The 25,978-nt window shown below is 51.9% G+C and overlaps 1 protein-coding gene across 4 annotated transcripts in view; it reads left to right on the top strand.

Moving 5' to 3' along the window:
• Positions 1–5,129: 5,129 nt before the first annotated feature.
• Positions 5,130–25,978, top strand: part of EPHX1 (epoxide hydrolase 1) — a 34,278-nt gene continuing 13,429 nt past the window's right edge. Inside the window, exons 1-2 of one of the 4 annotated variants that reach the window (XM_082704484.1) lie at positions 5,130–5,225; positions 24,400–24,587. In XM_082704484.1, coding sequence (XP_082560610.1) covers positions 24,405–24,587 — 183 coding nt within the window. In that variant the 5' untranslated portion in view covers positions 5,130–5,225; positions 24,400–24,404. Of the gene's footprint in view, positions 5,226–10,986; positions 11,256–11,487; positions 11,648–24,399; positions 24,588–25,978 lie in introns of those variants that run through there. The other 3 variants (XM_082704485.1, XM_082704486.1, XM_082704483.1) reach the window with 3 other exon arrangements.

Below are 25,978 nucleotides of genomic sequence, written 5' to 3'. Positions count from 1 at the left end.
TGGTATGACCATTTGGAAACAGGCAGTTTCTTTAAAAATTATACATGAATCTACCATCCACACAAAGACTTGTATGTGAATTTTTTTTTAGATGTATTTTTTTTTTAAGGTCCTATTTTTAGGGACTCCTGTGTGGCTCAGTCAGTTAAGCCACTGCCTTCAGCTCAGGTCATGATCCCAGGATCTTGGGATGGAGTCCCGCAGAGCAGGGAGCCTGCTTCTCTCTCTGCCTCTGTCTGCCACTCTGCCTGCTTGTGCTGTCTCACTCACTCTCTCTCTCTCTGACAAATAAATAAATCTAAAAAAAAAAAAAAAAGATACTATTTTTAGGGCACCTGGGTGGCTCAGCGGGTTAAATATCTGCTCAGATCATGATCCCAGAGTCCTGAGATTGAGCCCTGCATCAGGCTCCCTGCTCAGTGGGGATTCTGCTTCTCCCTCTGTCCTTACCCCTGCTTCTCCTTCTGTCCTTACCCCTGCTTGTGCTCTCTTGCATGCACTGTCTCTCTCAAATAGCCAAAAATATTTATTTATTTATTTATTTATTTATTTTTAAATAATCTGTACACCCAACCTGGGGCTTGAACTCACAACCTTGAAATGAGCCAACCAGGTGCCCCAACTTGTACATGAATGTTAATCCTGGCTTTATCCGTTAATAGCCCCAAAGTGGGAATGACCGAAAGTCCACCAACAAGTCAAGTTTTGGATAAACAAACTGTGGTATATCCATACATAGCAATACCACTCAATGATGAAAAGGAGGAATAATTACCAACATTCATGACAACATCGATGAATCTCGAAATAACCCTGATTTAAAGGAACCGGGTCTATAAGTACATCCTGAATGATTTAATGTAGGTGAACTTCTAGCTGCAAAAACTGCAAAATAACCTAGTGACTGCAGGCAGAGGAGTGCTTTCCTTGGGGGCCAGGGGCCAGGGAACAGAGGGGATTGCAGTGACACATGAGCACACTTTGCGGGCTATGGATATATTCACAAACTCCATCCTGGTGATGGTTCCATGAGCATTCACATACCTCAAAATAGGAAATTGCACATTCTAAATATTTGCAGCTTATTGTATGCCAATCATACCCCCAGTAAGGTGTTTTTGGGAAAAAAAAAGAAGAAGAAGAAGGAGGAGGGCGCCTGGGTGTCACAGTTGGTTAAGCACCCGACTTGGTTAGGGTTAAGGTCCTGAGATAGAGCCCCGCGGCAGTCTCCATGCTCAGCACAGAGCTCGCTTGTCCCTCTCCTTCTGTTCCTCCCCCTCCTCCTTGCATGCTCCTCCTCCCTCTCAAAGTAAAAATCTTAGTATATGTGCTGCCGAAGTGAGCACTCAAAGTAAAAATCTTAAAAACGAGCGAGAGCGCACCGCCATTCTCTGCAAGCCTCCAGCTGCCAGAGCTGAGTGATTTGCTGCCAGCTCTTCCTGGGCTGCCCCCCCCCCCCGCCCCCGCCACCATCCCAGCGCCGCAGGGGTGTCCGAGGCTCTTCCCAGCCACCTTCCTCCCATCCCCCTCCCTTCTCCCGGTTCCCGCCATTCGTCTTCACTCTTCCTACTCCCACTTGGTGTGCTGTCTGGAGCACTGGAGTTTACACCTTCACACGTGTGTTGTGTGAATTCTGATTTTGCTCATTTTCCTGTTGAGTTGTCATTTCTGGAAGGGTTCTTGGGACTTTGGACAAGGTATTTAACCAGAGCGCCTCAATTTCCTCAGCTGTAATTGGCAATAAAAGTAGTATTTACCTCATGGGGTTGTTACAGAGATTAAGTGAGCATTTGGAAAGCACTTTAGACCAGTGCCTGGCTGTTCATTAAAAAAAAATAGGGGTGCTCTGTGGGGCCAGAATATCCTTTGTTGTGTGTGTTGCAACCGTTTTCGCCAAGCCTTGGTGTGTGGGAGATCTGGTTCCTTTCCTGTGGCTGCATCTCAAATGACCACAAGTTCGGTGGCTTGAAACAATACAAACGTATTCTCCTACAGGATCACGGGTCCGGAGTGGATCTTCAAGAGCTGGGGTAAAGGCGTCAGTAGGTTTTGCTCCTGCGGGAGCGTCTAGAGGAACGTCTGTTTCTTTGCCTTTGCCGGCCCCCCGGGGCTGTCCTCATTCCCTGGCTCATGGCTCCACATCACATCATCTTCCCACCTCACCTCTGCCTCCTCTGACCTCCTTGCCTCCCTCTCGTAAAGATCTTGTGACTATGTTTAATGCCAGCGCATCTAGTCCAGGATTGTGTCTCCATGTCAGTCTTATCTGCAAAGTCGCTTTTCCACATAAGGCAGCAAATTCACAGGCTCAGCAAATTCAGGGCATCGGGGGAGCCATTGCTCAGCCTGCTACAGATAAGCTTTCGTCAGAGGCACATTACAGCCTTGGATGGTCGCCACTCACTGTCCTCCTCCACTCCTTTACGGATCGGGTCTGACCACTCTTCTTCACATCCATGCACATACAACTCACACGAACAGGGGAGCCAAAGCCTGTGAGGTCACCCTGGGCCAGTGAGGGATGGGAGCTGTTCCCCCCACTTTTCGTCCCCTGGGTGGAGAACTCTGAGACTCGGAACCTCCTCAGAAGGTTCCAGAGGAGCAAGCACCGGCCGCCCAGAGCAGTGGCCAAGCCGCCTGGAGCAATGACCAAGAAAACACATCCTCATGGGGCACCTGGTGGAGGCTCAATCAGTTAAGCATCTGACTCTTGATTCCAGCTCAGGGTGTGATCTCAGAGTGGTGGGATTGAATCCCACATCAGACTGGGCATTCGGCAGGGGAGTCTGCTTGAGATTCTCTCTTTCCCTCTCCCTCTGCACCCCCTCAGAAAAGAAAAGGAAACACCTCCTCATATCATCTTTTCCTCTCTTACATTTTCACCTCCTCACCCTTACTCCTGTCCCTGGGGTCACATCCCAAATAAGCTCCTTACATGCAAACCCTTGTCTTACACTCTGCTTTCAGGGGACCCTTGATTCGAGCAGCAACAACAAACAGCTCTTGGAAATGGAGAACGTGATCGCTGGAATGAAAACACAGAAATGTGAAGAGAAAAAAATACAGAAATAGCTCAGAAATTGAAGCCAAGAAGGAAAAAAAAGAGAGAGAGAAAGGATAAGAAAAGCAGCTCAAGATTTGGATAACAGGAATTCCCAAGAAAAGGAAAATGAAGTGGAGGAAATCATCAATAAGATGACCTAAGAAATATTTGCGGAATTAAAGGACGTGAGTTTCCAGACTGGAATGGCCCCCCTTGGTGCCTTGGACAGAGCATAAAAGTCAACCAAGTATGAAAACCAGTGATGTTGGAATTTCAGAGCTGTGTGGGTAAAGAAAAGATCCTAGAAGCTTCCTGAGGGAGAAAGACGTTTTTAAAGAGGCTCTGGCATTAGAATGGCTTTGGACTTGGGGCACCTGGCTGGCTCATTTGGAAGAGCATGCGACTCTTGCTCTTGGGGTCCTGAGATTACTTAAGTAAATAAACTTAAAAAAAAAAAAAAAAAGACGACGACGAATGGCTTTGGACTATGTCAGTCCTAGAAACCAGGAGATCACAGAACAAGGCCATCACACTTCTGAAAGAAAATTCTTTCCATTCTGGAATGTTGCATTAGGTAACAGGAAGCATCATACAAACATGTTTTCCAGACACACTTAGATTATGTTTCCTGAAGTAAACCCCCCAATCTCAGTACCTCGAAAAAAGTTTAATTTTTTGCTCAAATTAGAGGGAGTTGTGGCTCCACAGTTCTGCTCCTACTCACAATCAACGTCTCGATCCTCCAGGATTGAGGAGGAAAGAGCAGAATCTCACAACAGCTCTGGAAGCCTCTGCTCAGATGTCATGTCCTTTTCTGTTGATCAGAGAAGGTGCCATGTCCAAGCCTCGCATCAGTGACCTGAGAATTATATTCATCTGCAGGGAGGCACTAGAGGTCACCAAGCAAAGGGCAGGAATCCCTGAGAACAGTAATCTACACGATGTCTCAAGACTTTACAAGAAGCAATCAGGGATGTACTCCTCTAAAACCTTAAAGGATGGGGTGCCTGGGTGGCTGAGTGGGTTAAGCCTGTGCCTTCGGCTCAGGTCATGATCTCAGGGTCCTGGGATCGGAGTCCCGCATCGGGCTCTCTGCTCGGCAGGGAGCCTGCTTCCTCCTCTCTCTCTGCTTGCTTCTCTGCTTACTTCTGATCTCTGTCAAATAAATAAAATATTTTTTAAAAATTAAAAAAAAAAAAAACAGCCCTTAAAGGAGTGAGCCACAGAAGAGGGAGAAGGGGGGATACAGGATGCAGACTCCTAACGGGAGACACCGAAAAGATCCCCAGGGCGAGGTGAAGGGCAGCCAGGCAGGGGAGCAACCAGACCAGGCGAGGCAGATCAGCAGTCTCCCAAGGCACTTAAAAAAAAAAATGAAATAGAAGGAAATCCAGCCTGAATGAATTTACTATTGAGGGGTTGGTGTTGAAGTAGGGGCTGACCCACAGGAAATCACACAAATTTCAAAAAGTGTTAATGTTAAGGGGAAACAAGTTAAACAAGAAAAGAAAATTAATCATAGTTCTAAAGATCAGTGCTGAATTGCCTTCAGAACAATGAAAACAGTGAATAATGATACCACTAAAATGATTTGGCGGACTTTGGGGAGGATGGGAGTCCAGGGAGTGATGTCAGTTGAAGACAGCTAATCTCCGTATCTTTAGATGTCTTCAGTCTATGGTGCCGGAGATGTGAGTGGGAAAGCAAATGTAAATATACAAATACAGGAAGAATCCTCTAGAAGGGTTAAACCTGGTTTTTACTCTTTCAGGATAATGAGGGCTGGGGGTGGAATGGGGACAAGGGGAAATTGCTGTTGTCTTCAACACCTCACAGACTCAGCTGATGCTTCAAATAACAGATTGAAACAAGAGGTTTAAATAAGAGCACCTCCCCCCAATCTGTTCAGAATGGGAACAAAATTATTTTTAGTCAAGTAAGGCAGCGAAAAGATGCCGTGTCCAGTGCAGACCCCTAGAGGGCCCAAGAGAGCCTTTCCTGACTTGGAAGTCTGTGTACTCCGGAGCTTCACTTCTGTTGACCTCTGATCTTCACACAATTATATCGCTGATCCTTGCTCTTGAAGTCCTGAGAACAGGGTACAGTCAGAGAACCCGGGACACCTGGAAGAAAGTGGTCTGGAGAGTCAGTGTGAAATCGTCTAGAAGAACTTTGGGGATTGGTAAGTAATCCTCTATCCTTCCTCCTTTCTGTGGATGCGTGGAAAATGCTTTGAAGTCCAACAAGTTGCATCTCTCCTCTCTGCATTCTTTCTAAGTGTGAAATCTATAGAAAATCTAAAATTACTTTCTATTAGTAGTAACTCAGTACATAGGATATATTACATATTATTTTGTCATTCCTGATATCCCCTTTGCAAATTGTCTTGTGTGTTATGCATGAGCAAGTTACTAGAAACTGGGGATTCTGTTTGGATTTTATTTATTGGTCGGTTTGTTGGTAACAACAGATGCTGACAGATGACTGGTAAATATACTTGACTATAAAAATGGTGAGACAACGCAGAGAAGAAACTATTCTATATAATTAATATTCTTACAAAAGTCTTTCTCTCCGGAAGGTTTTGTAAAATACCCATTTGGCATCCCCGCCCTTACGTCTTAATCTCCCAGTGGGTTTGTAATCTGTTCATCTTGCAGTAATGTGTAGTGGGCGTTATGCCCTTTGAGAATGTAATTGTCATAAAATGCAGGCAGGATCTGATGCAATCAATAAGCTTTCAATTGGTGCCTGGTAAAGGAATTTATCAGTAAGTATGGGGAGTGTCTGGATAGCAGATTGGGCGGGTCAGGAGCCCTGTGGTGAATGAGAGCCAAGGAAAAGCTCGTGTGAGAAGAGGAACAGCAGTTTGTGGGAAGTGATCCAAGCTTGGAATTGGCAAGAGCACCAGACATGCTTTGGAATCTTCAGGAAAAAGAAATGAATCTGGAGGGTCCAACCTCCAAAAACAGTACTTTTAAGTTAATTTTTATTTTTCTTTATTTTTAAAGATTTTAAGTATTTATTTATTTGAGAGAGAGACAGATACCCAGAGAGAGCATGAGGGTGGGGAACCCAAAGCAGGTCTTGATCCCAGGATCCCAGGACCATGACCTGAGCCAAAGGCAGACACTTAACAGACTGAGTCCCCCGGGAATCCCCAAGCTAATTTTTATTTTTATCCCTGCACATGTTTTGTTGCTGTTGTTTTTTTTTAATAAAATAATCAGGGCTTGGGATAAAATAGAACAGGCCCCATCATTCGTTTTTCTTATTCTACCTTCCAAGGCTTTTAGCATTTACTTCTGTATTTTGAAATTACATACTTAACAATGTGTATTTCCAGGTTTGTCAATTTGGGACATTGTCTATTGATTTTATAGTAGATAAAGTCTATACACCTTGACCGTTCCCACTGCATCCTCCCAATCTGGCAACAGTAGCTTCTTGTTAAATCAGTAATTCACACAAGCATGAATACTGCTCACTGCAGAGCCAAGCCGTGCACCGTGATTACTTTCTCTTTCCTGAACGACTTTCTGGTTTTCTTGTAATTACTCGATTTTTTTCCACTTTGCTTATTTTTCCATGGTCCTTTCTTTAGTTTTTTCCCAAATATGCCCTCAGATCTGACAAGTGTCTATTCATATTATTTTCCCAAAAGTTTAATTCTATCAGTTAATGGGTTAATTCCATCTTTTCCCTGGAGACCTGCCTCCCAGCACCTTGTGTAGCCTGCTACACACTTGTCATTAGGACCAGCAGCTTCTCTTTTCTATCAGATCCCCTGCTCCTAGGGACCATATGTTCTCCTTTTGTAATTTTCAACCTTGTTTTGCTGGAGCACATCTGTGCTTGCATCTCAAGAAAGGGTACATAAGAAGTAAAATTGGATTTTTAGCCCTTGCATGTGTCAACATGTCTCCCATTTGCCCTCAGACTTCATTCTGGAATTCTCTATTGTAGATAATTTCCCTCCAACTTTTGAAGTCCTTGCATCACTGTCTTAGTGCATCAGTGTTACTATTAAGAATATTGCTGTTTGGGGCACCTGGGTGGCTCAGGCATTGGGCATCTGACTTCAGCTTGGGTCATGATTCCAGGGTCCTGGGCTCGAGCCCAGCATCGGGCTCCCTGCTCCGAGGGAAGCCTGCTTCTCCCTCTCCTACTCCCCCTCTTTGTATTCCCTCTCTCACTGTCTTTCTATCAAATAAATAAAATTTTAAAAAGAAGAAGAAGATGACTACTGTTTGTGTTGACCTCTTTACATTTTACTTTTTCTCTCTAGGAGTTTCTAGGAGCTTATCTTTTCTTTAATATTCTGAAAGTTCACAGTGACTTGCCTTGGTGTAGTTCTGGCTTTTTATTTTGTCTTTTCAATCTGGAGACTCCTGTCCTTTGGTTTGGGAAATATTCTTGGGTTATTTCTTTAGTTACTTGCTTCTCTCTATATTCTTCTTCTCTCTCTCTCTCTCTCTCTTTTTAAGATTTTATTTATTTGAGAGAGAGAGAGCAAGCGAGAGAGCTAGCTTGAGCAGGGGGATGATGGTGGAGGGGCAGGAGGAGAGGGAGAAGCAGACTCCCCGCAGAGCCTGAGCTCCCAGAACTCTGAAATCATGATCTGAGTCGAAGGCAGACATTTAACGACTGAGCCACCCTGGGTTGTTTTTTTTTTTTTTTTTCTCCCCTGCAGGACTCTTATTAATCTGGTGACTTCCCAGATTGGTCTTCTGATTTGTGTTCTGTTTTTCTGGGAGAATCCCTCAACTCTGTGCTGACTTTTCCATGAAAAATTTTATTTCCAACAGTGTTTTCTAACTGTAGGAATGCTTCTTTTGTCTATTGCCCCCTATTCCTGCTTCATAAATACAATTCATTTCTTATCTCTGTAGATATTAGTTTCTTCTGTTGCCTGCGAGCACTTTCTGTACCTTGCCTTTCATGTCAGAGGCGTTCCCCAAGTGTCTGATCTTCTAATATTTAGGACTGAGACAGCTGACACTGAAATCCAGTTGGCAGCTCCGGGAGAGAACCACAGACTGGCCTCAGTGGCGGGCATTCAGACGGGGAGCGAACCACTCACTTATTCAAGACACAGATCCTCCACTTCCTGCCTGGGGGTTATTACCCTGAGGCGGTGATCTGTGAACCCACAGCAGGAAGGGGCTGAGGAGGGACTCATAGTTCAGCTGGAACACTTCTACTCGATTCTGCGTAAGCGAGTGCCTCTGAGTGGGAAGTCTCTCTGGTCAGTTTCAGAAAATAAACCCCTAACCTGCCGAGTTAGGCAGATCAGAAGGCTTGGAGTAAGAACCAGGGACAGGGAATATAATTTCTTGTACAGACTTTAATCCTTCTAGGGTCCCCCCCCCACAATTTTTCTTTATCACAGTAGAACACATATGACATAAAATTTGCCATCTAAGCCATTTTAAAGAGTTATTTATTTATTTTAGAGAGAGCGCAAGTGAGCAAGAGTGCACAGGGGAAGGGCAGCAGGAGAGAGAGAATCTCAAGCAGACCCCCTCTGAGTGCAGAACCCCATATGGGGCTCCATTGCACCACCCCGAGATCACGACCCGAGCTGAAAACAAGAGTCAGTCGCCTAACTGACTGAGTCACCCGGCGCCCCGACCATTTTCAAGTGTACATTTAAGTGATACTCGGTTGATTCCTGTTGTGGGACAACCATTACCGCTATCCATCTGCAGAACACCTTTCACCTTACAAAACTGAAACTCTCCTCCTGAAGCAATAGTGCCCCCTGTGGGTAAGTCTTTGCCTTGCATTCTTGCCCTGCAGGGACACTCAGGGTGTCCCCACACCTACCCACAACCCTGCCTTCAAAGGCTCCTGATGCCTTTAGCTCCTAAGACTTTGCCTAGCTATAAGGTGGGTGTTGGCAAACTTTTCCTGGAAAGGGCCAAATCATAAATATTTTAGGCTTTATGGGTAACTGCTCATCTCTGCTCTTATAGCCATAGACAATAGCAAACAAGTACAACCTCGTTCAGTAAAACTTGATTTACAAAAGTGAGTTGTGGGTCCTGTTCGGCCAGGGCTGTAGTTCTGGTTGTAGAAAGGTTTTTAGCTTTAGTTGCTTAATCAATCACCCTACTTTCCACCTTACAGAAATTTGACATCTCTCCTCTGCTCTTACCTTTTCTCTCATTCACTCTGTCCCTATGGTATATATAGCTTTTTAAAAAATCCCTCTGTAGTTATGTTCATGTTGTTTTCAGTAACTGAGATCAATGCATATGTTTGATCCACAATTTTTTAAAAAATGTTTTTGTTTGTTTTACTGCAGGGTGGGGGGGGCACATGGGGAGGGGCAGAGGGAGAGAGGGTCCTAAGCAGACTCCGTGCTGAGCGAGGAGTCTGACACAGGGGGTCTTTATCTCACGGCCCTGAGATCACGACCTGAGCAGAAACCAAGTGTCGGTTGCTTAACCCAGGTGCCCCTCCGGATCCACAAGTTTTTAAGCTTTTTATTTCAGAATGGTTCCAAGCTTCCAGTAAAGTTGCAAGAAGAGTATAAAGTTGTTACTATTTTGCAACATTTCCCTTATGATTCTCCCTGCATAGACAGACAGAACCATTTCAGACCTGGTGTTCTATTATTCCTTAAATACTTCACTGTATATTTTTCTAAGATCATAAATACTGACTCAGGAGAAATTCAGTTCTCAAAATCAAGATATTTAATGTTTATAATCTGTTGTTTTAGACCTATAGACCTTCCTCAGATGTCCCCAATAAGTCCTTTCTAAAACTGTTCCCAGCCCAGGGCCCCATCCAAATAGAGCACTACAGTAGGTTTTCATGATTCGCTACCCCCTTCAGTGAGAAACAGTTTCTCAGTCTTGTTTTGTGTTTGGTGACACTGACATTTTTGGAGATACAGGCCATTAGTTTCTAGAATATCACTTTATTTGGTATTGGATGTTTCCTCATGTGTGCATTTTTGACAAAAAGAATCTTGTTTCCTTGGTGGTGAATCAGGAACTGATCTACAAATTTTATTTAAAATCGTCCCTCCCCCAAGTTATTTTTCATCCTTCCTGACATCCCTGGAAACTCTCCAGGAGCTTATCCAGAGCAACAGCCTTTGTTCTGGTTTTTAAAAATACACAATGTATTCTAGAGGTCGCATTATACCCACTCTTTTGCTTCATAGACCTTTGGGTGGCTTTTGACAGAAAGCAGTGGAAATGTGACTGTCTGAACTTTGTCCTGCTGGCTCGGAATCGGGCTTTTTTATTTATGGACCGCCTGTATGCAGATTGCACTTTGAAATATCTTGCACTGTCTTAGATTGCATATCCTAATGGTGGATGGGTCATGTACCCAAGGAGGAGAATGTTAGCATACAGGAGTGAGCACCGAGGTTACGATGTCGCTAATGTTATTTTATACAAAAATACCTGTTTTGCGGAAGTATAATTCACATGCCACACAATCCACCCTCTTAAAGTGTTCAAATCAGTAGTTTTCAGCACAGTCACAGGGTTGTGGCGGTGCCATCACCACCAGGATCGAATTTTAAAATGTTTTCATCATCACTGCGGTTTTAAGAACAACAGCAAAATCGAGTCCTTTGGTGAAATGGCCAGAGGTTCTGCTTGATAGATTGGAGGAAGGATGGGGGAGGGGAGGATGCAACAGAGGACAAATTTTGAACGAGTATGGAGATGCCCAGGACCGCAGGGTGATGGAGGGCTTTTGCAGGAGGGTGTCGAATGAAGGCTCAGGGGCACTGCACGTCGCATTCAGGAAGGCATCCTGTCCAGGGCTGCGGTACGAGCAAAGGCCCGGAGGCTAAGATGCATCCGCCGGCCAGAAGCAGCCCCTCTCCTCGAAAGGCAGAGTCCCGGGGCCGGGGTGAGGGGCCGGTCCCCAGCATCCCCCCCCCCCCCCCCCGCCCCGCGACAGGCCCTCTGCCAGCTGAGGCCCGAGGGTGCCGGGCGTGGCGACAGCCACCTCCTGGGCGCAGAGGCGAGGCGCTGCGGGGTCGCGAGGAGGGAAGCAGGGCGGTCCACGGGCGGAGGTCTGCGATCAGCGCTCGTGGGACGAGTCAGGGAGCCCACCACCCCCCTTCGGGTCAGCACCGCAGACTCCAGTCCTCGCTCAGAAGACCTCAGAGCGGCTCCTGCCTCCATCCGAACGACTGAATTTGTTCTAAAGTTGCGCCGCGCTCCTGGCCCTCCAGGTATGCGAGGGGCAGCGGCAGTGAGAGGCCGCAGCGAAGAGACGGGAAGGACGCCTCTGCCCCCGAAGTCAGCCGACCCAGGGGCTGCCCCGAACTTCAAGTCCCTAAACGCCTCGGCTGCGAGTCTGCACTTCGAGGCGCCCTCTTCCCCAGCAGGGGCGCAGCCGGGGGCGGGTGACGCGACCTGCCTGGGCAGCTCCCGGAACAGGGGCGGGGCTGAACCGAGTCCTCCGCAGGCCCTGGGCCCGACCCGGGACCGCCCCTTGGGGGGCCGAGTCTGGGCGGGGTCAGCGCGGGGCCGCCGGAGCCTGCAGAGCGGGGGTCCGAGAGACTGCGCGCCGCCGCCGCCGCCGCGGGAACCTGGGGGCCTGGGAGGCGACGACCGTAAGGGGGTGCGGGGGGTACGGGCGGGGGTTCGCGCGAGTTCGCAGCTGTGGGTTCGTGCGGGGGGGTGCGAGAGCGCGGGTTGGGGGCGCGGCTACGGGGGGCGGAGGAGGGGAGGATGGTGCGGGGCGCTGTTGCAGGGGGCTGACACCAGGAAAGTGTAGGGGCCCGGTTGCGGGGGTGGGGCGAGGCGGGGCCGCTGTGCGGCTCGAGGGGGTTGCGAGGGCGCCGCCTGGGGGTGCGGTTGCGGGGGGCGAGTGTGGGGCGCGAAGGGTGAAGGGGGCGAGTGTAGGGGCACGGCTGCGGGCGCGGGCGGCAGTGGGACTTGCAAGCAGGTGACTCGCTCACCCCTCAGGGGCCTGCAGCTGCACGAGGACCGAGGGCTTGGCGCGCCCACGCCTCCCCCCTCCGCCCTCCCCTAACCTGGGGCTGCAGGTGCGTGTGGCTCGGGGAAGAGGCCCGGGCAGGCCCTGCGAGCGAGCTCCAGCGGGCGCACGGGGGCGGGGAGGGGGACGGCGGGGGTCCCCAAGCCTCTCACTCCCCGACAGTATTGCTTTCAGTGTGCGTCGCGCCCCCAGTGAAACGCTCTTGTTTGTCGCTGGAGTCCTAAAACCTGTCCCAAACCTCGCAGTTAAAGCGTGCTTTTCTGCCTCCAGGTTTTCCCCTCCCGCCCCTCTCTCTCCGCCCTACCCGCCGCCTAGCTAGGGGGAGGCCTGGGCTTGGAGTCAAAGCTCCAGCAATCCCGCTGGGCTGTTTAACTTCTTTCTCTAAAGCTGCATGGCCCACTTGCCCTCCCGCCTCCCAGGGTATAAGGCTTGAGCTCCGCAGAGCATGGTTTTGCCCTCCCGCCTGCCCGGCCAGACACCCCTGTCCCAGCCCTGGCAGCTCTGTGAGGGCTCTGCATCCTGCACCCCTGGTAGGTGGGGAGAGGGGAGGCCTGTGCATTGGACATCTCTGCCTCCCACCCAGCGCCTTTGCTTGGATGGATGAGCTCTTGGGGGAAAGGGCTGAGGGCGTGGGCCTCCCCTGAGTGCAGCAGCGTGGACAGTAAACATTCCCAAGTGAGCTCCCAGCTCCAGAAAGTAACATTGTCCTCTCCTGGGTGGTGGCTCCCTTCAGGGCCTAGCACCCTGGGTCTGACTTAGCAAAAAGTTATAGGATTGTTCAACAGCAGTCCACCCCCCCCCCCCCCACCAAATTTCCACACCTAGGATGACTATGAGGACTGGGGTGTTTCCCTGGGAAGTGTGGGCGGTGCTTAGGGACCACCCTCTGTCCAGGGCAGGAGGCTCCTCCTGGATCATGCCCTTAGGAGGCCAGCAGGTTTATAGAGGGAGAGGTGGGTCATGGAATAAACTTGTAAAATATAAGGTACCTTCAAAGATGGGGAAAACCTGGAGAGGGAAGGAATGTCAGGTGAAAGAGAAGCCTGGGTTGAGAGGTGACATCTGAATAACACTAAGAAGGTAGGAGTGGCAGATTGCCATTGGGGGTGACTGTGCACCAGGTTGAGGGAAGAGCAAAGGCCCTGGGGCAGGAGCGCTCCTGGCACAGATGAACTCTTACCTGTGTGTTCTGAGTGTGGGGCTGGCTGCCACCAAGGCCTTTGGTGTGAGTGACCTCTTGTGTAATCTGTACTGGTCCAGCTTGAGAGCAAGAGGACTCTGGAACTTTCTGCCACCTGCTCCCTTCTCTGCCCCCCTCCCAGTTCCAGGAAAGGAAAGACCTTCACAGACACACTGACAGTAACTGCTCAGCAGGACAACCAAAGTGAACCTCAGTGCCTTCTGCTCCAACCCATGTACACCCGTGAGCCTGGGACACCTGGCTGGTACCCACCTATAGGAGCGGGGTGTCTGGTCAAAGTGGCCAAATGTGCTTGGGGAGAGGGACCTGTCCCATGCTCCCACAGGAGCTTGCAGGGAGCCCCAGCCATGGACAGAAGAGTCTGACAGGCCTCAGGCTTACTAACTGCTCCCCGTCCCGCCCATGAACCCTGACTCTTCCTTTCAACCTCCTGACCCAGGCCCAGATCCAAAGACACACGGGGTGCTCAGACTCTGTTCTTGAGTGCAGGTGCGCAGAGCTGCGGAGCACAGATAGGCGCACAGAATAGGGGGGGAGGGCCTCAGTGGGACCTGGGGGCCGCTGTTGAGGGACTGGTGCCTAGGACCCACACTCAGGGCCGGAGGGCGCACAGGGAGAGCAGGCAGTGGGGGCGGTTCACAGGGCCCCTGGGAGCTCATGCCCAAAACCTACCTCCAGAAGGCCCTCAACCCCATCGTCGGTGATTCCGTCCTCTGACGGAACATGGTAGTGCAGAAGGAGAATTGGCACTGAAAGAAGAGGAGATGCGTGTCCTAGCTGTGCCATTGTGATGTCCCTACCCTGGACCTCACCCATAATATGGAGGGGTTGGGGTGTTCAATGTGAGGGACCCTAGAGCATGAGTGTGTGATGACTGTGCGGGTAAGAAGTCCAAACGGACCTTCAGGAGAGGAAACGTGTCTCTGGGGAGCAGTCAGTTTTGATGGGGTCTGGGGGGTACCCTGTGCCAAGTCCACAGGGGCAGCTGCAAGTGAAGTGACAGCTGTGGCCTCAGGCTGCGGGGCAAACCCTCAGACAGAGGGCAGGGTCTCGGGATTGAAGAAGTGTCCCTGCCCAGTCCAGCTGGCCCCCTGCAGTTACCACCCACCGGCCTGTGGGTTTTCCTGGGCTGGAGCAGGGGCCCCAGGGTGCTGTGTGGAGAGGGTTGGGGGTGCAGCAGTTCCCCAAGAGGGGACCAGGCTTTGCCGAGGATCCAGCCACCTGTGTTCCCTGAGGAGGGGGCGGTATGTGCTGCAGGAAATCCTCCCTCTCACCAGGGAGGGAACGCGCAGTCCCATCTTTGGTTACATGACCAAACACACTCCAAGCAAACCAAGTTCACACTGGGGTTTTCACTTCCCTCAAGGTGTGTTTGCCCTCCCGAGGGAGGTCACGGTGCACTCTTCCTCACCCTCGGAAGCCCAGCTGAGGCCTTCCCCCAGCCCGGCTCACACACCTGGTATGGACTCCCCACTGTCTGTGTCCAGTGTGGGGCTGTGCTATCACCCCTCCCTCTCTGACATGCTCCGAGACATTCCAGAAGATTCTGTGGCTGACCCATAAAGAGCGACCGTGGGAGGAACAGAAGGTCCCTGGATGGAGAACAGGAGTTTTTGCCGCCTTTACCTTTAGAGAAGATTGATAGACTGAATTCAGATGTCTTCTTGGTGGGTCCACACGATGATGTGTGCAGGGAGTCCAACTCGCTTTCCAAGTCTTCAGGGAAAGTGGATGTACTTTTCAGCTTTCCCGGGTTTTTTGTTTGCCTGTGGCAGGACCTGTTTGCTGGACCATGTGGTCACTGTGAGGCGACAGGAATGGGCAGGCCCACCTGCCCCACCCCGGGGGAGAGCGGGAGGTGGCCATGTCCTCACCCAGGTCCGCACCTTCCTCCCTCCCTCAGAGGCTGCTTTGTCCACCAGGACCTTCCCCTGAACTCCAGAAGTATTTTTAGCCTTTTGCAACTTTTTATTCCTTTATGCTACCCAGACATTGCCGCTAGCAAACTGACCCCCACCAAGATACCAACAGCCCAAAACATTCCTGGACACCCTGACTCTCGTCCTTTGGCCCCTCCATGAGGGGGTGCTGACCACATTCCAGAGGAGAAGGCAGCTTAGGTTACTCAGCGAGGCCCGGCCAACAGTGCTATCAGCTTACATACCATTGAGGAAGCTTCCAGACCAGGGAGCACATTGTTGAGGGCTGGCTGACCCGGGGACAGAGGGGAAGGAGCTCAGGTACGTGACTGACAGCATTTCAGCATGCACGGCCCACTCCTTGATCCTCCGGGATGGGGCTCTTCTCTACTCAGGTAGAGATGCCAAGTGTTGAAATCGCACACCAGGTAAATCGCTTCTTCCTCAGAGGCAGCAAACTGTGCTCTGCTCGGGGCGTTTCTCTTGTAACGTAAGACCAGTGGAAAACTGGCCTGGTGTCCTAGGGCAGCCAGGAGTGGAGTGGGGCCTCGGGTGACACCAGCCACCAACACACTGATCCCAGCATGCCCCCCCCCCCCGCCGCACTACCCACCTTCAGGCCTGTGTCAACGGGTCTGTGGGGAGCCCTTAGCTCAGCAGCCAGGTCTGCAGGTCCCTGGGCCCCCTCCAGAGGTGCTGGGGGTCAGCCAGCCCTGCCAGGGGTCCTCCCTTCTCCCACTGCGGCGGGGCCTGGGTGCCCCACACGTTCTGCCTTCCCTCCTCTGAGGTCCACTCCTCAGCTCCCCATCTTGGTCGGGGTAGCACTTCCACAGGGAAAGTGCTGGATTAGGACATGGGTTGAGGTCCCTCTCCTTGACCTGTCGTGTTCTGGGGACTTAAAATCCAAAGCGAATCCCTGGGTGGTTGCATCGCCCCTTTACCCGAAGTGACTCTTTGAACCCCCCAGTCCAGTGAGGCCTGGAGAGCGGGGGTCACTGGCCTGAAGTAGCATGGCTGGTGGGCAGCAGGGCCAGGACTGGGGGCCGGCAGCCAGCGCCTGACCACCGGCCTGCAGGCTCCTGGCGCCAAGAGCATGCCATCCAGCTGCCGCACGAAACGAGTCGTGTTCTGTCTGTCTGCGCAGAGGCATGAACAGAGAGTCAGTTTGGGGGTGGGGACACACTCTGTGTCCAGTGGCGATGTGCCCCCATGCAGTCCCAGAGCAGGGCTTCCCCCACAAAGCCTGCACCCCGCCCTTGCATTCTGCTTTGTTTTTGCCTGTAAACGATGTTTTCTTTTCCCCTGGGTGCTGGTTCCAGGCTGCTCTTCCAGGCTTTGCTCCAGGCCTTCTGGGCGGAAAACAAGGCCTGGCTCTGGGGCAGGGGTGCAGGGCGTGTTGCTCGGCAGCTGTCCCGGGCCTCACTCATCCTGAGGCCCTGCTGGCCGGTGGGGTCCGGGGAGAAATGTCTGTGGGGGCAGAGGCTGTGTGGCTGGCCAGGGTGTCCTCCCCGCCAGGCTTTCCTGCTCCGTCCCTGGCCATCCACCCCCCAGGGTGATCTCAGCCCCAGGGAGCAGGGCCTGGGACTTTCTGGGAATTTCGGGAAGCCCCTTTGCTGGGGCAGTGGCTGTGAGCAGTGCATTGGCGGCAGGAACATTCCCATTCTTCACGGCCAGCCCTGGAATGGAAGGGAAGCCATCTATTTTTCCTTTTCACAGGGATGGTCCTTCTGGCTTCCTCCAGAGAGGCGTGGTGAGACTTGGGGGGGTGGGGGCGAGGGGCCCGGGCCTGGGGGAGAGCACAGAACCCTGAGCCCCACCTTTCTGTCTGGCCTGGCGTCACAGCAGACTGTGGTGCCACCGTGTCCCCCCTCACAGCCTCTGCCCCAGAGTTTTCTGTCGAGATGACTTCCCCCAGAAGGAGCTGAGGTTCTCCCTCTCATGTGAATGTGAGTCACAGTCAGGAAACCCTCAGCGCCATGGGGCAGAGGGCGGAGTCCTCCCGGGGAGGCAGAGCTGTGCCCCTCCGCCTCTGTTCTCAAAGAGAACCTGGGATGCCCTGGGTCTGAGGTGGGGGTTGGGCCCAGAGAGGGCAAGGAAGGGAGAGATGCGCCACTCTGACCACAGGGGTCTTGAAGGCTGAGCCGGTGTCCCTCTGTTCCAAGAGCAGCGGAAAGCTATTCGAGGGTTGAACCAAGGGAAGGGACATGAGCAGGTTTGGATTTACAGAAGGTCCCTCTGGCTGCAGACGCTGTGGGAGGGGACTGGACTGGGGCTTCACTTTGGTCCAGGGCAGATAGTGGCAGAGGTGGCTTCCAGGCCATCTTGGAGATGGAGCTGCTAGAACCTGCCAACAGGTTCCATCCATGTGGGTGGAACGCCGGAGGGGGTTCAAGGTCATGGCATGGGCCTTGGGGGTGGCATGCAGAAGGTGCCTAGTGCCCCCCACAGTGAGTAGGAGCCCCAGAAGGAGACAGAGGCCTAGGAGGATGAGATCACTGTGCTGTTGCAGATGCCCCCGCAGAGGGTCCAAGATATTTGGGAGCCACTACATTGGCAGGTGGAAGCTGGGATCTAGCTCAGAACCACATACGTGTCTGTCGCCCCTGCAGGAGGCAGCAGGAGCCCGGCGCCTGGAAGGGAGGGCCCCCTTTGGGCACAGGACCCCTGGCAACCTGGCCAGCCTCGTTAAACCATCTGTTTCACATTTCCACCAGGCCCGTGGCCTGCAGAGGCCTCTGGGCTTCCAGATTGTCCTTTATCCCAATGGGGTCTCAGCCCCCAGGAAGTCACCGAACAGGATCCCTGCCATAGCTGCATGACTAGGTTCTGAGTGCCTCTGGCCCAGAGCGGGCATCTGACTCGCTGTTGACGCTGAGTCACAGGGAGGACTGTTGTCCTCCTTACGGGTTTTTGTGGTTTAAAAAATGTACGATAATGTTGTTTTTGAGAGGATAGTACATGCATTTGGTAAAGGTGATTTTTTTTTCAAAGTACAAAAGCTTATTGAGCACAAGACTTTTCCTCGTGGGGCGCATAGTGGCTGAGTTGGTTGAGCATCTGACTCAACTGCTGATCTCAGGGTCATCAGATCGAGCCCCGCACTGGGCTCCATGCTCAGCGTGGAGCCTGCTGGAGATTCCCTCTCTCCCTCGCTCCCCGCCCTGCTTGCATGGCCCCCCTCTCTCAAATAAATAAATAAATAAAATCTTTGAAAAGAATTAAAAAAGATCGTTCCCTCTTTGGGGCGGTCACTGTTGCCAGCATCCGGGTGAAGTCCCAGACTGTCCATAGGGCATTGTGTCCTTTGGTCCATGTGGGTGGCACTGTTGGCCATGCTCTCCTGTTCTCACTTAACTGTTCATCAGGGAGATCTTTCCGGAGCCACAGATAATTGACCTTCTGTGCAGCATAAGGAAGAAGAAGCTCTTCATCTACCCTCAGGGTCTTCAGCTGGACCAAGAATTCAATTCACACGAGACAGATTAACCAGAAGAAAAACCTCAAAGTTTTATGACCTGTGCATGGAGGTCCAGTAGAGAAATTGGGGCCTGAAGAAATGACCAAGGCAGACAGTTTTTATACTTTCAAGACAAAGAGACAATCAACACATGATGAATTAACAGGATATAGAAAACAGGTGTCTGCAAGCCTCAATCTGTGGGGAATTCTAATTGGAATTTAGACACGGCAAGTAGATTAGCCTGTGTGTACCGCTTTCTCGACTCTCAAGTCCCCATCTCCGGCGACAAGGGTGTGTTTTTACTTCTTAACACAGGAAGGGTATTTTTCATTTGGGAGGTTTGTTTCCTGCTTTCAGGGGCGAACAGGAGGGTCTGAGGATCCTCACACCGGCTGCTTCCTAAGTGACTTTTATTTAAACTCATCACCATGCCGAAGGGGCACATTTGGGCCAGCCGTCCCGTCCCTAAATTCATTTGATGAGTCCATGACAGCTTACTTCCGTCCCCAGCCAATGGACATTCAAATTGTTTCCGGGACGATGTTTATTCATCAGATACATCTCAGCCATGGAACACGAATGCAGCATTGAACCTTTTGAAGACTGAGCATTTGTTGAGAATGTGTCCACAGGGGCAGGGGGATTGGATATATTTTGTTTTCTCCCTGACTTTTGCAATTAGTGAGGATGCTGTTAGGCTTTCTATAATACAACGCTCAAAAGGATAGTGGCTCAAACAATATAGAAGTTTGTTTCCCTGTCACATGAAGGAAGTTTGGAATAAGTCATCCAGAAAACTGGGCTGCTAGTGCCACAGTCACGGAGAACCCATCATTGCCATCATCATCCTAGCGCTAGCCTCTCTCTTCAAGATGACCTCACGACCCAAAATGGCTACCAGAGTCCAAGTGTCACATCTGTATCCCTGGAAGCATGAAGGAGGAAGGGGAAGGGCAATAGGTGCACACTTCCCAGCTGAGGCAGCGCTCTTTACACAGTCTGCCACACCCGTGTAGGACCCATGCACCCTTGCTCAGGTGTGCAACCCGAGAGGATGCCATGCACACCGTTGGCAGCGTGGATTTGCATATGTATTTACAAGTGCTTTCTGGGAGATGACAGTGAGGCGTCTTAGGACCAAACAATACACTAGGTTAATTTTCTTATCTCATTTTATTTTTTTATTTTTTTTTTTTTAAAGATTTTATTTATTTATTTGACAGAGAGAGATCACAAGTAGAGAGAGAGGCAGGCAGAGAGAGAGAGGGAAGCAGGATCCCTGCTGAGCAGAGAGCCCAATGTGGGACTCGATCCCAGGACCCTGAGATCATGACCTGAGCCGAAGGCAGCGGCTTAACCCACTGAGCCACCCAGGCGCCCCTTATCTCATTTTAAAGGACAGGTGTCTTTTCCTAATTTATACCGAATACTGTCCAGGCCACAGTGGCTCTTTCCCAAACACACTTATGGCTCTTTGTCAGCACCTCATTGCTCCATCAGACTGAGCTGCAGGGAGGGCCAGGAAATGCAGTATTCAGCTGGGCTTTGCCAATGAGAAGCAAAATTCCAAGCAAGGAAGGAAGCAGAAGAAGGGGGGGCACGTTTGCTGAGTGCCCAACTCCCTCCAGGCAGCGGGGGCAGGGCGCTGAGGTTTCAGTAACCCGGTCAGGCCGCCTTTTTCTCCCACAGCCACAATGCGCCCACCTCCCCAGGCACATTTCCTCACCTTGCTCCCAAGTCCTGGCTTAGGATTTCCAGAAGGGGCATCTGAACGGCAATCCAGACTTCTGCGTTAATATTCGTGGCATCGTCATGAAGAAGCCGCGGTTTCCAGGAGGCTAGGTAGGGACAGCTGGAACAGACAGAACTGGAAAGACTGCAACCTGAAGCTTGCAACTGTCAGTGCCTACGGTGGGCACAGATGTATATCTCGGCGTTCCTCGCCCGCACGTGCACTTTCCTACTTTGTCTCGTGAACTCCCAGGGAACCTTCAAAACTCCCAGCACCCATGGTGTCTGCTGAGCTCATCTGTGGTCCAAGAAGACTCTTCCAAGGCACCAATCTAAATCCCTTATTTACTTTAAAAGAATGAATGACTTCCTGGTCCATTACAGACCAAATTCAAGTTACAAGAAAAGAGTTGAGCTTTTAGTCTCAGTCCTTAAACGAATCATCTGTTTTTAATACTTGGGTTTCTGCCCCAAGCATAACAGAAAGATGACTTCAGTTCAATTCTTAGAAGGACGTCCATTTTACCCATGCGTGCGGGAGATGGAAGCGCCTCCTTTATTTGACCTTGTGTATCTAAGAGTTGGCTTTGTAAGTCAGACCCAGGTAGGCAGGAGAAAACGAGTTCACAGCCCCATGGGCTTTCTTTTGTCCCTTTCAAGTACTTTACCTGCAGTCCTAAGGTTACCGTATTGCCCAATTAGCTTCTTGATTGCAAACTGACCCTGATTTTTTTTTAAGATTTTATTTATTTATTTATTTATCTGAGAGTGAGGCAGAGAGAGAGCACAAGTGGGGCAGAGGGAGACTGATGCAGGACTCGATCCCAGAACTCTGGGATCATGACCTGAGCTAAAGGCACCCCAATGATTGATTTTTTTCCCCAAGTTGCATAAGTATGTGTTCAGAGCTTGACCTCAGAGAAGAATTTGGGAATTAAACTCCATATGATCTTGTTTCTTACCCAAGTCGTCAAGGTCCCTTTGAGCACGATCTCACATGACCATTGTCCTCCAGTTACTGTGCTAAAAAAGAAAGAAATCAGGCTGGTTTACAAGAAAAACTACATTTTCCTTATGAGGCAAGCTAATCACTGTTTTAGGAAGGGTACTCTGAGGAAAAAATGTTTCCACTGGGAAAGACTTCTTCCCCTCTGACCCCCCCCCCCCGCCACCCTCCCACCAGAGCGTCAGGTCTGGGTTCTGGGAAAATGCATTACAACCAACACAAAGCGACGGAATCGGGTCGAATATGGATTTGGAGCTTTCAGAGCGTGCCTCCCAAGCTCGGGCGTCAGGAGCCCGCCCCATGAAGCTGCCATGCTCCTTCTAGAACCTGAGACTTGTGAAGTCTAAACGGTGGCTCCTGAACGCTGGTGCTTTGAGCGAGGCAGAGTGTTTTCTCCACTGGCAGGAGCGGACCCCATGCAAGAGCTCTCCCTGAGGACGTGACGGCCAAAGAGACAGAGATCTGTCCCTGGGGGTGAGAATTGCAGCCTCTCAGGACAGATGGAAACAAAGAACGGCACCTGCCCCGGGCCGGGGGTTGCGGGTTGCAGACAGCCAGAGGTCCCCTCCCTCGTGCTGCCTCCATCCTCCCAAGCCATGTCCTTGGGGAGCGGACACTCCCCGACGGCAGTTTCCTGTGCATGGCTCTGGCATGTGGGAATCTCCCGGGGGCTCTGCCAGCCTGAAGATTGCACCAATAGGAAGGAATTCAGGGGAAGGAACACACGGGGCCAGAGCACCTGCTTTGAGCCAGGCCTGGTTTCCCCCAGGTTACAAGGCCACAGATGCTCAGAGTGCTTTGGTCACTCAGGATTTCAGCTACCAGAAACAGGAGAAGCTCCCTTTTTGTAAACCCCGAGATGTTCCAGTTCTTAAGTCAAGGTAGTCCCAGTTTTTCTTTTGGGGGGGAATCCCATGGAATGGGGGTTCTCCGGGAAGGCCAGACCGGGTCTCCGCAGACCCACAAGGGCTTTGTGTGTTACTTGGAGTGTGGTGGGCCTGGGAGATGGTGTGTCACCTCCCCAGCGCACTCCCACTTCCAGGAATCAGGCCTGGAAGTCTGTGACTTCCAAATCAGCAGGTCTTGCTGAGTAAAGAGTCAGAGCCCGGGTGGGTTCCCACACTCGAGGGGCAGCCTGCAGGCTCAGGGACCATGACTATGGCCGCACCAGGCTCCTAACAGAGTGTCCCTGCAGCAGTGACCCAGCGCACCCCGAGCTGTGTCGTGCACCTGCCTGAGCCCTTGCTCTCCACATCTCTTCCCCGGCTGGGCTGCATTTAGGTTGGGTCTGTATCTAGGGGTGATTTGCTGAATCACAGACTTTGTCAAGGTCCAGTCCTAGTAGATTCTGCCCCTTTTCCAGAGAGACTGTAGGCAGTTCTCTTGCAAGATTCTGGTTTATCCCTTACAGTTGGGATGGTGCTGTCCACAGCCCCCTGCCACCTTAGAGAGAAATAGAGGGGATTTCGAGCCGAAAAGGACATCTTCCCTGCCTTCGAGAGGCCCAAGTTCCATCGTGCAGAGAAATCTTCCCTGAGTAACCAAGCACAGGGAGTAGAGGTGGTCTGCGGTGCATGTCGGTGCAGCTTGGGAACCTGCCTCCCCCGTGTACGGGCTCTTGGGGCTTGGACACACGGCTCAGCCTTCATTTCCTCAACTGCGAGATGGGACTATTACGGTAATTAGGTGAGCTCAATGATACGGAGTCACTCCCCCCGAGGAAGCCCTCCCCAACACTGCCTGTCACCTGCCCAGACCATGAGCCCCCAGGAGCGAGAAGGCATCGGCCGGAGTTGGGGGGCAGTGAGGGGCACACACCTGTCCCCTGCGTCAGTAGGATGGGGACAGCAAAGGGCATTTGATCTCTGCAGTGCTGAGGGAAGGGCAGGAAGGCTGAGCGATTTCTGGATGCCCGTGGACCAGGATTTCAAGGATAAGCCCTCGGTGGCCCAGTTCAGTGGGGTGGGAGCCAACCCCAGGGCCTCGGCCTGACCCCAGCAGGTCCTTCAGCAAAGAGGACTTGGACAGCTTCTCAGGTTGTCCTAAGAACAGGCAGATCTATAGAGACAGAAAGCGGAATTGTGGTTGCCTAGGGCTGATGGAAATGCTCTAAAATTGTGGCTCTGGCCAACTAGAAATCACCAGATCCTACACTTGAGATGGGCGAATTGTACAGCTTGTGAATGCTATCTTCTTCTCTTTTTTTAATTTTATTTATTTGCCCAACAGAGATCACAAGTAGGCAGAGAGGCAGGCCAGGGGATGGGGCGGGAAGCAGGCCCCCTGCTGAGCAGAGAGCCCAATGCAAGGCTCCATCCCAGGACCCTGAGATCATGACCCGAGTCGAAGGCAGAGGCCCAAGCCACTGAGCCACCCCAGCACCCCATGAATCCTATCTTCTAAAGAGGTTTTAAAATTACAGCTGAGATGTATGGCCTCATAACACTCCCCCATCCCACCAAGCCCCCATGCTGGTCCCTGCACCCATGGGGACCGGAGACCGCAAGGGGTGGAGCCTCCGGAGCCCAGCACTGCGTGGGGCAGCGGGGAGGGGAGCACTCACTAGGGTGGAGAGAAGCTTCCCGAGCCGAAGGCCCATTGGAGAAGCAGAGAACCATGAGGCCACGGAAGGGCAGCCCCCACACCTGGGGGCTGTGGAGAAGCCGCCCTGCATCAATATTTTTCCAATTCTAAGAATGAATTTCATAGCTCAGTAGATGAGCTTACAGATGAGGCTTGTCTTTTTTTTTTTTTTCTTGGTGTTCAGTACTTCCCTGTGCTTATATTCTTTTTTTTTTTTAGGTCAGAAGTACATGAGGTCTGGGGCATCTGGGGGATTGGTGAGGGTCTGACTCCATCTCAGCTCAGAGCTTGAGCTCAGGGTCGTGAGTTCGAGCCCCACACTGGGCTCCGTGCTGGGTGTGGTGCTTACCTTAAAAAAAAGTACCCGATGTCTAGGGTGCAGTGGGAGACCAGGTGGGGACTCAGGGTCTCCAGCAGGGGGTCGAGGCGTGGCCAGGGGTCGAGGCGGCTGACGGACACTCCTGGCTCTTGCAGGAATCATGTGGCTGGAGATTCTCCTCACCTCCGTGCTGGGCTTTGTCATCTACTGGTTTGTCTCCAGGGACAAGGAGGAAACGTTGCCTCTTGAAGATGGGTGGTGGGGGCCCGGGGCAAGGCCCGCAGCCGCGGAGGATAGCAGCATCCGCCCTTTCAAGGTAGAGACCTCCGAGGAGGAGATCCAGGTAAGGCAGCTTCTGCAGGCGGGGCTGAGCAGGGGGGAGGACAGCGAGGCCCCTGCTGGGGCTCCCCCGCGGCGGGGACGGGCCAGGGAGCAGGTTTCCCGCCACTTTCCCCCCACTGGGCAGGTGCCCAGAGAGACATGTCCAGCCTGCCCCCTGTGCTCACCCGTCCCCTCTACTCCTTCCTCCTCCGGCAGGACCTCCATCCTCTGCCCAAGTTCCAGCCACGCCCAGGTGAGGGGGTGGTGACAACTGTTCCCGGCATGTGCATCCAAGGAAAGGGAAAGCAGCTGCTTCCTCCTCCTTTGCACCGAGGGAAGCCCTGGGAGTGAGCTGACAGGAGAAGGCCAGCAGGTTCTCACCGGGGCTCGGGCAGAGATCCTGAGTGAGAAGAAGCAAGGCTGCGCTGATGTCAGATGCTGTCAGGGTCAGCATTTATTATATGCCTGCTTGGGGGGCAGAGGCTCGTGGTCATGTGCAGTCCCCGCAGTGACCCTGTAGGCTGAAGACTGTTGTCCCCTCTATGGACACATAGGGAATTGGAGCTTGGACAAAGCAACGGGCTCCAGGTGACCGAGATGATAAGCAGGATTTGGGCTCAGGTCCGTCCAACCCCAGAGTGTGCACCCCTCTCCCACACGCTGGAGTCTGGGGTGCCAGGTGGGGTGGGCTGCTGGCCCAGGAGAGTGAGTGGGACCCAGGGCGATCCTGCCCATTCTTGCTTTCATTCTGTGCATATTGGAGCACCTGCTGTATGCAGGTATGGTGCTGGGCTTCCGGAGAAGGGAGAAGTCCTGCTCGCCATTCACTCCCAGTCCCATAATCTAGAGAAGAAGTGGGCACACAGGGAAAGGAACTGAGGGTTTACTAAGGGTACATGCCGTATGAAGTGCCAATAAAAAGTAAGATTTCAGTGAAAAGCAGAAACTGGGCTACACCCAAGAGAAAGCAGGCTGAGGCTCCTTGGGGGGGACCGCCAATGCCTTGCTGTTCAGGACAGAGGCAGGGCCCCGAGGGTCACTCCTCTCATGGGTTCTCAGACCCAGAGCTAAGACATCTGAAACCTGGGTGCTGGAGAGCTCGGGACACTGACCGAGAAGGTAACGGTTGGGAGGCCCCCTGAGCCGAGGCGGACAATGTCCTAGCCCGATGCTGGCCCAGCAGGCTTCCTGGTCTGTGCCTTGATCCCAGCGGAGTTACAGCGTTTCCCAGTGCTGAGTCTCCGAGTCTGCAGACCGCAGCCGTGGGACAACTCAGTCCTGCCGCCTGCTGATCCGGATAGCTTTTATGTGTCTCCAAATGGCTGAAAAACCACCCAGAAAAGAACACTGTCTCGAGACATGTGGAAATCACATGGCATGAGGGATTCCATGTCTGTAAATAAAGTTTTACCG

This window comes from Mustela nivalis (genome assembly GCF_964662115.1).
Source record: "Mustela nivalis genome assembly, chromosome: 16".
NCBI classification, from domain to species: domain Eukaryota; kingdom Metazoa; phylum Chordata; class Mammalia; order Carnivora; family Mustelidae; genus Mustela; species Mustela nivalis.
Note: the sequence above shows the minus strand (reverse complement) of the source record. Positions and strands in the feature narration are given on the sequence as shown.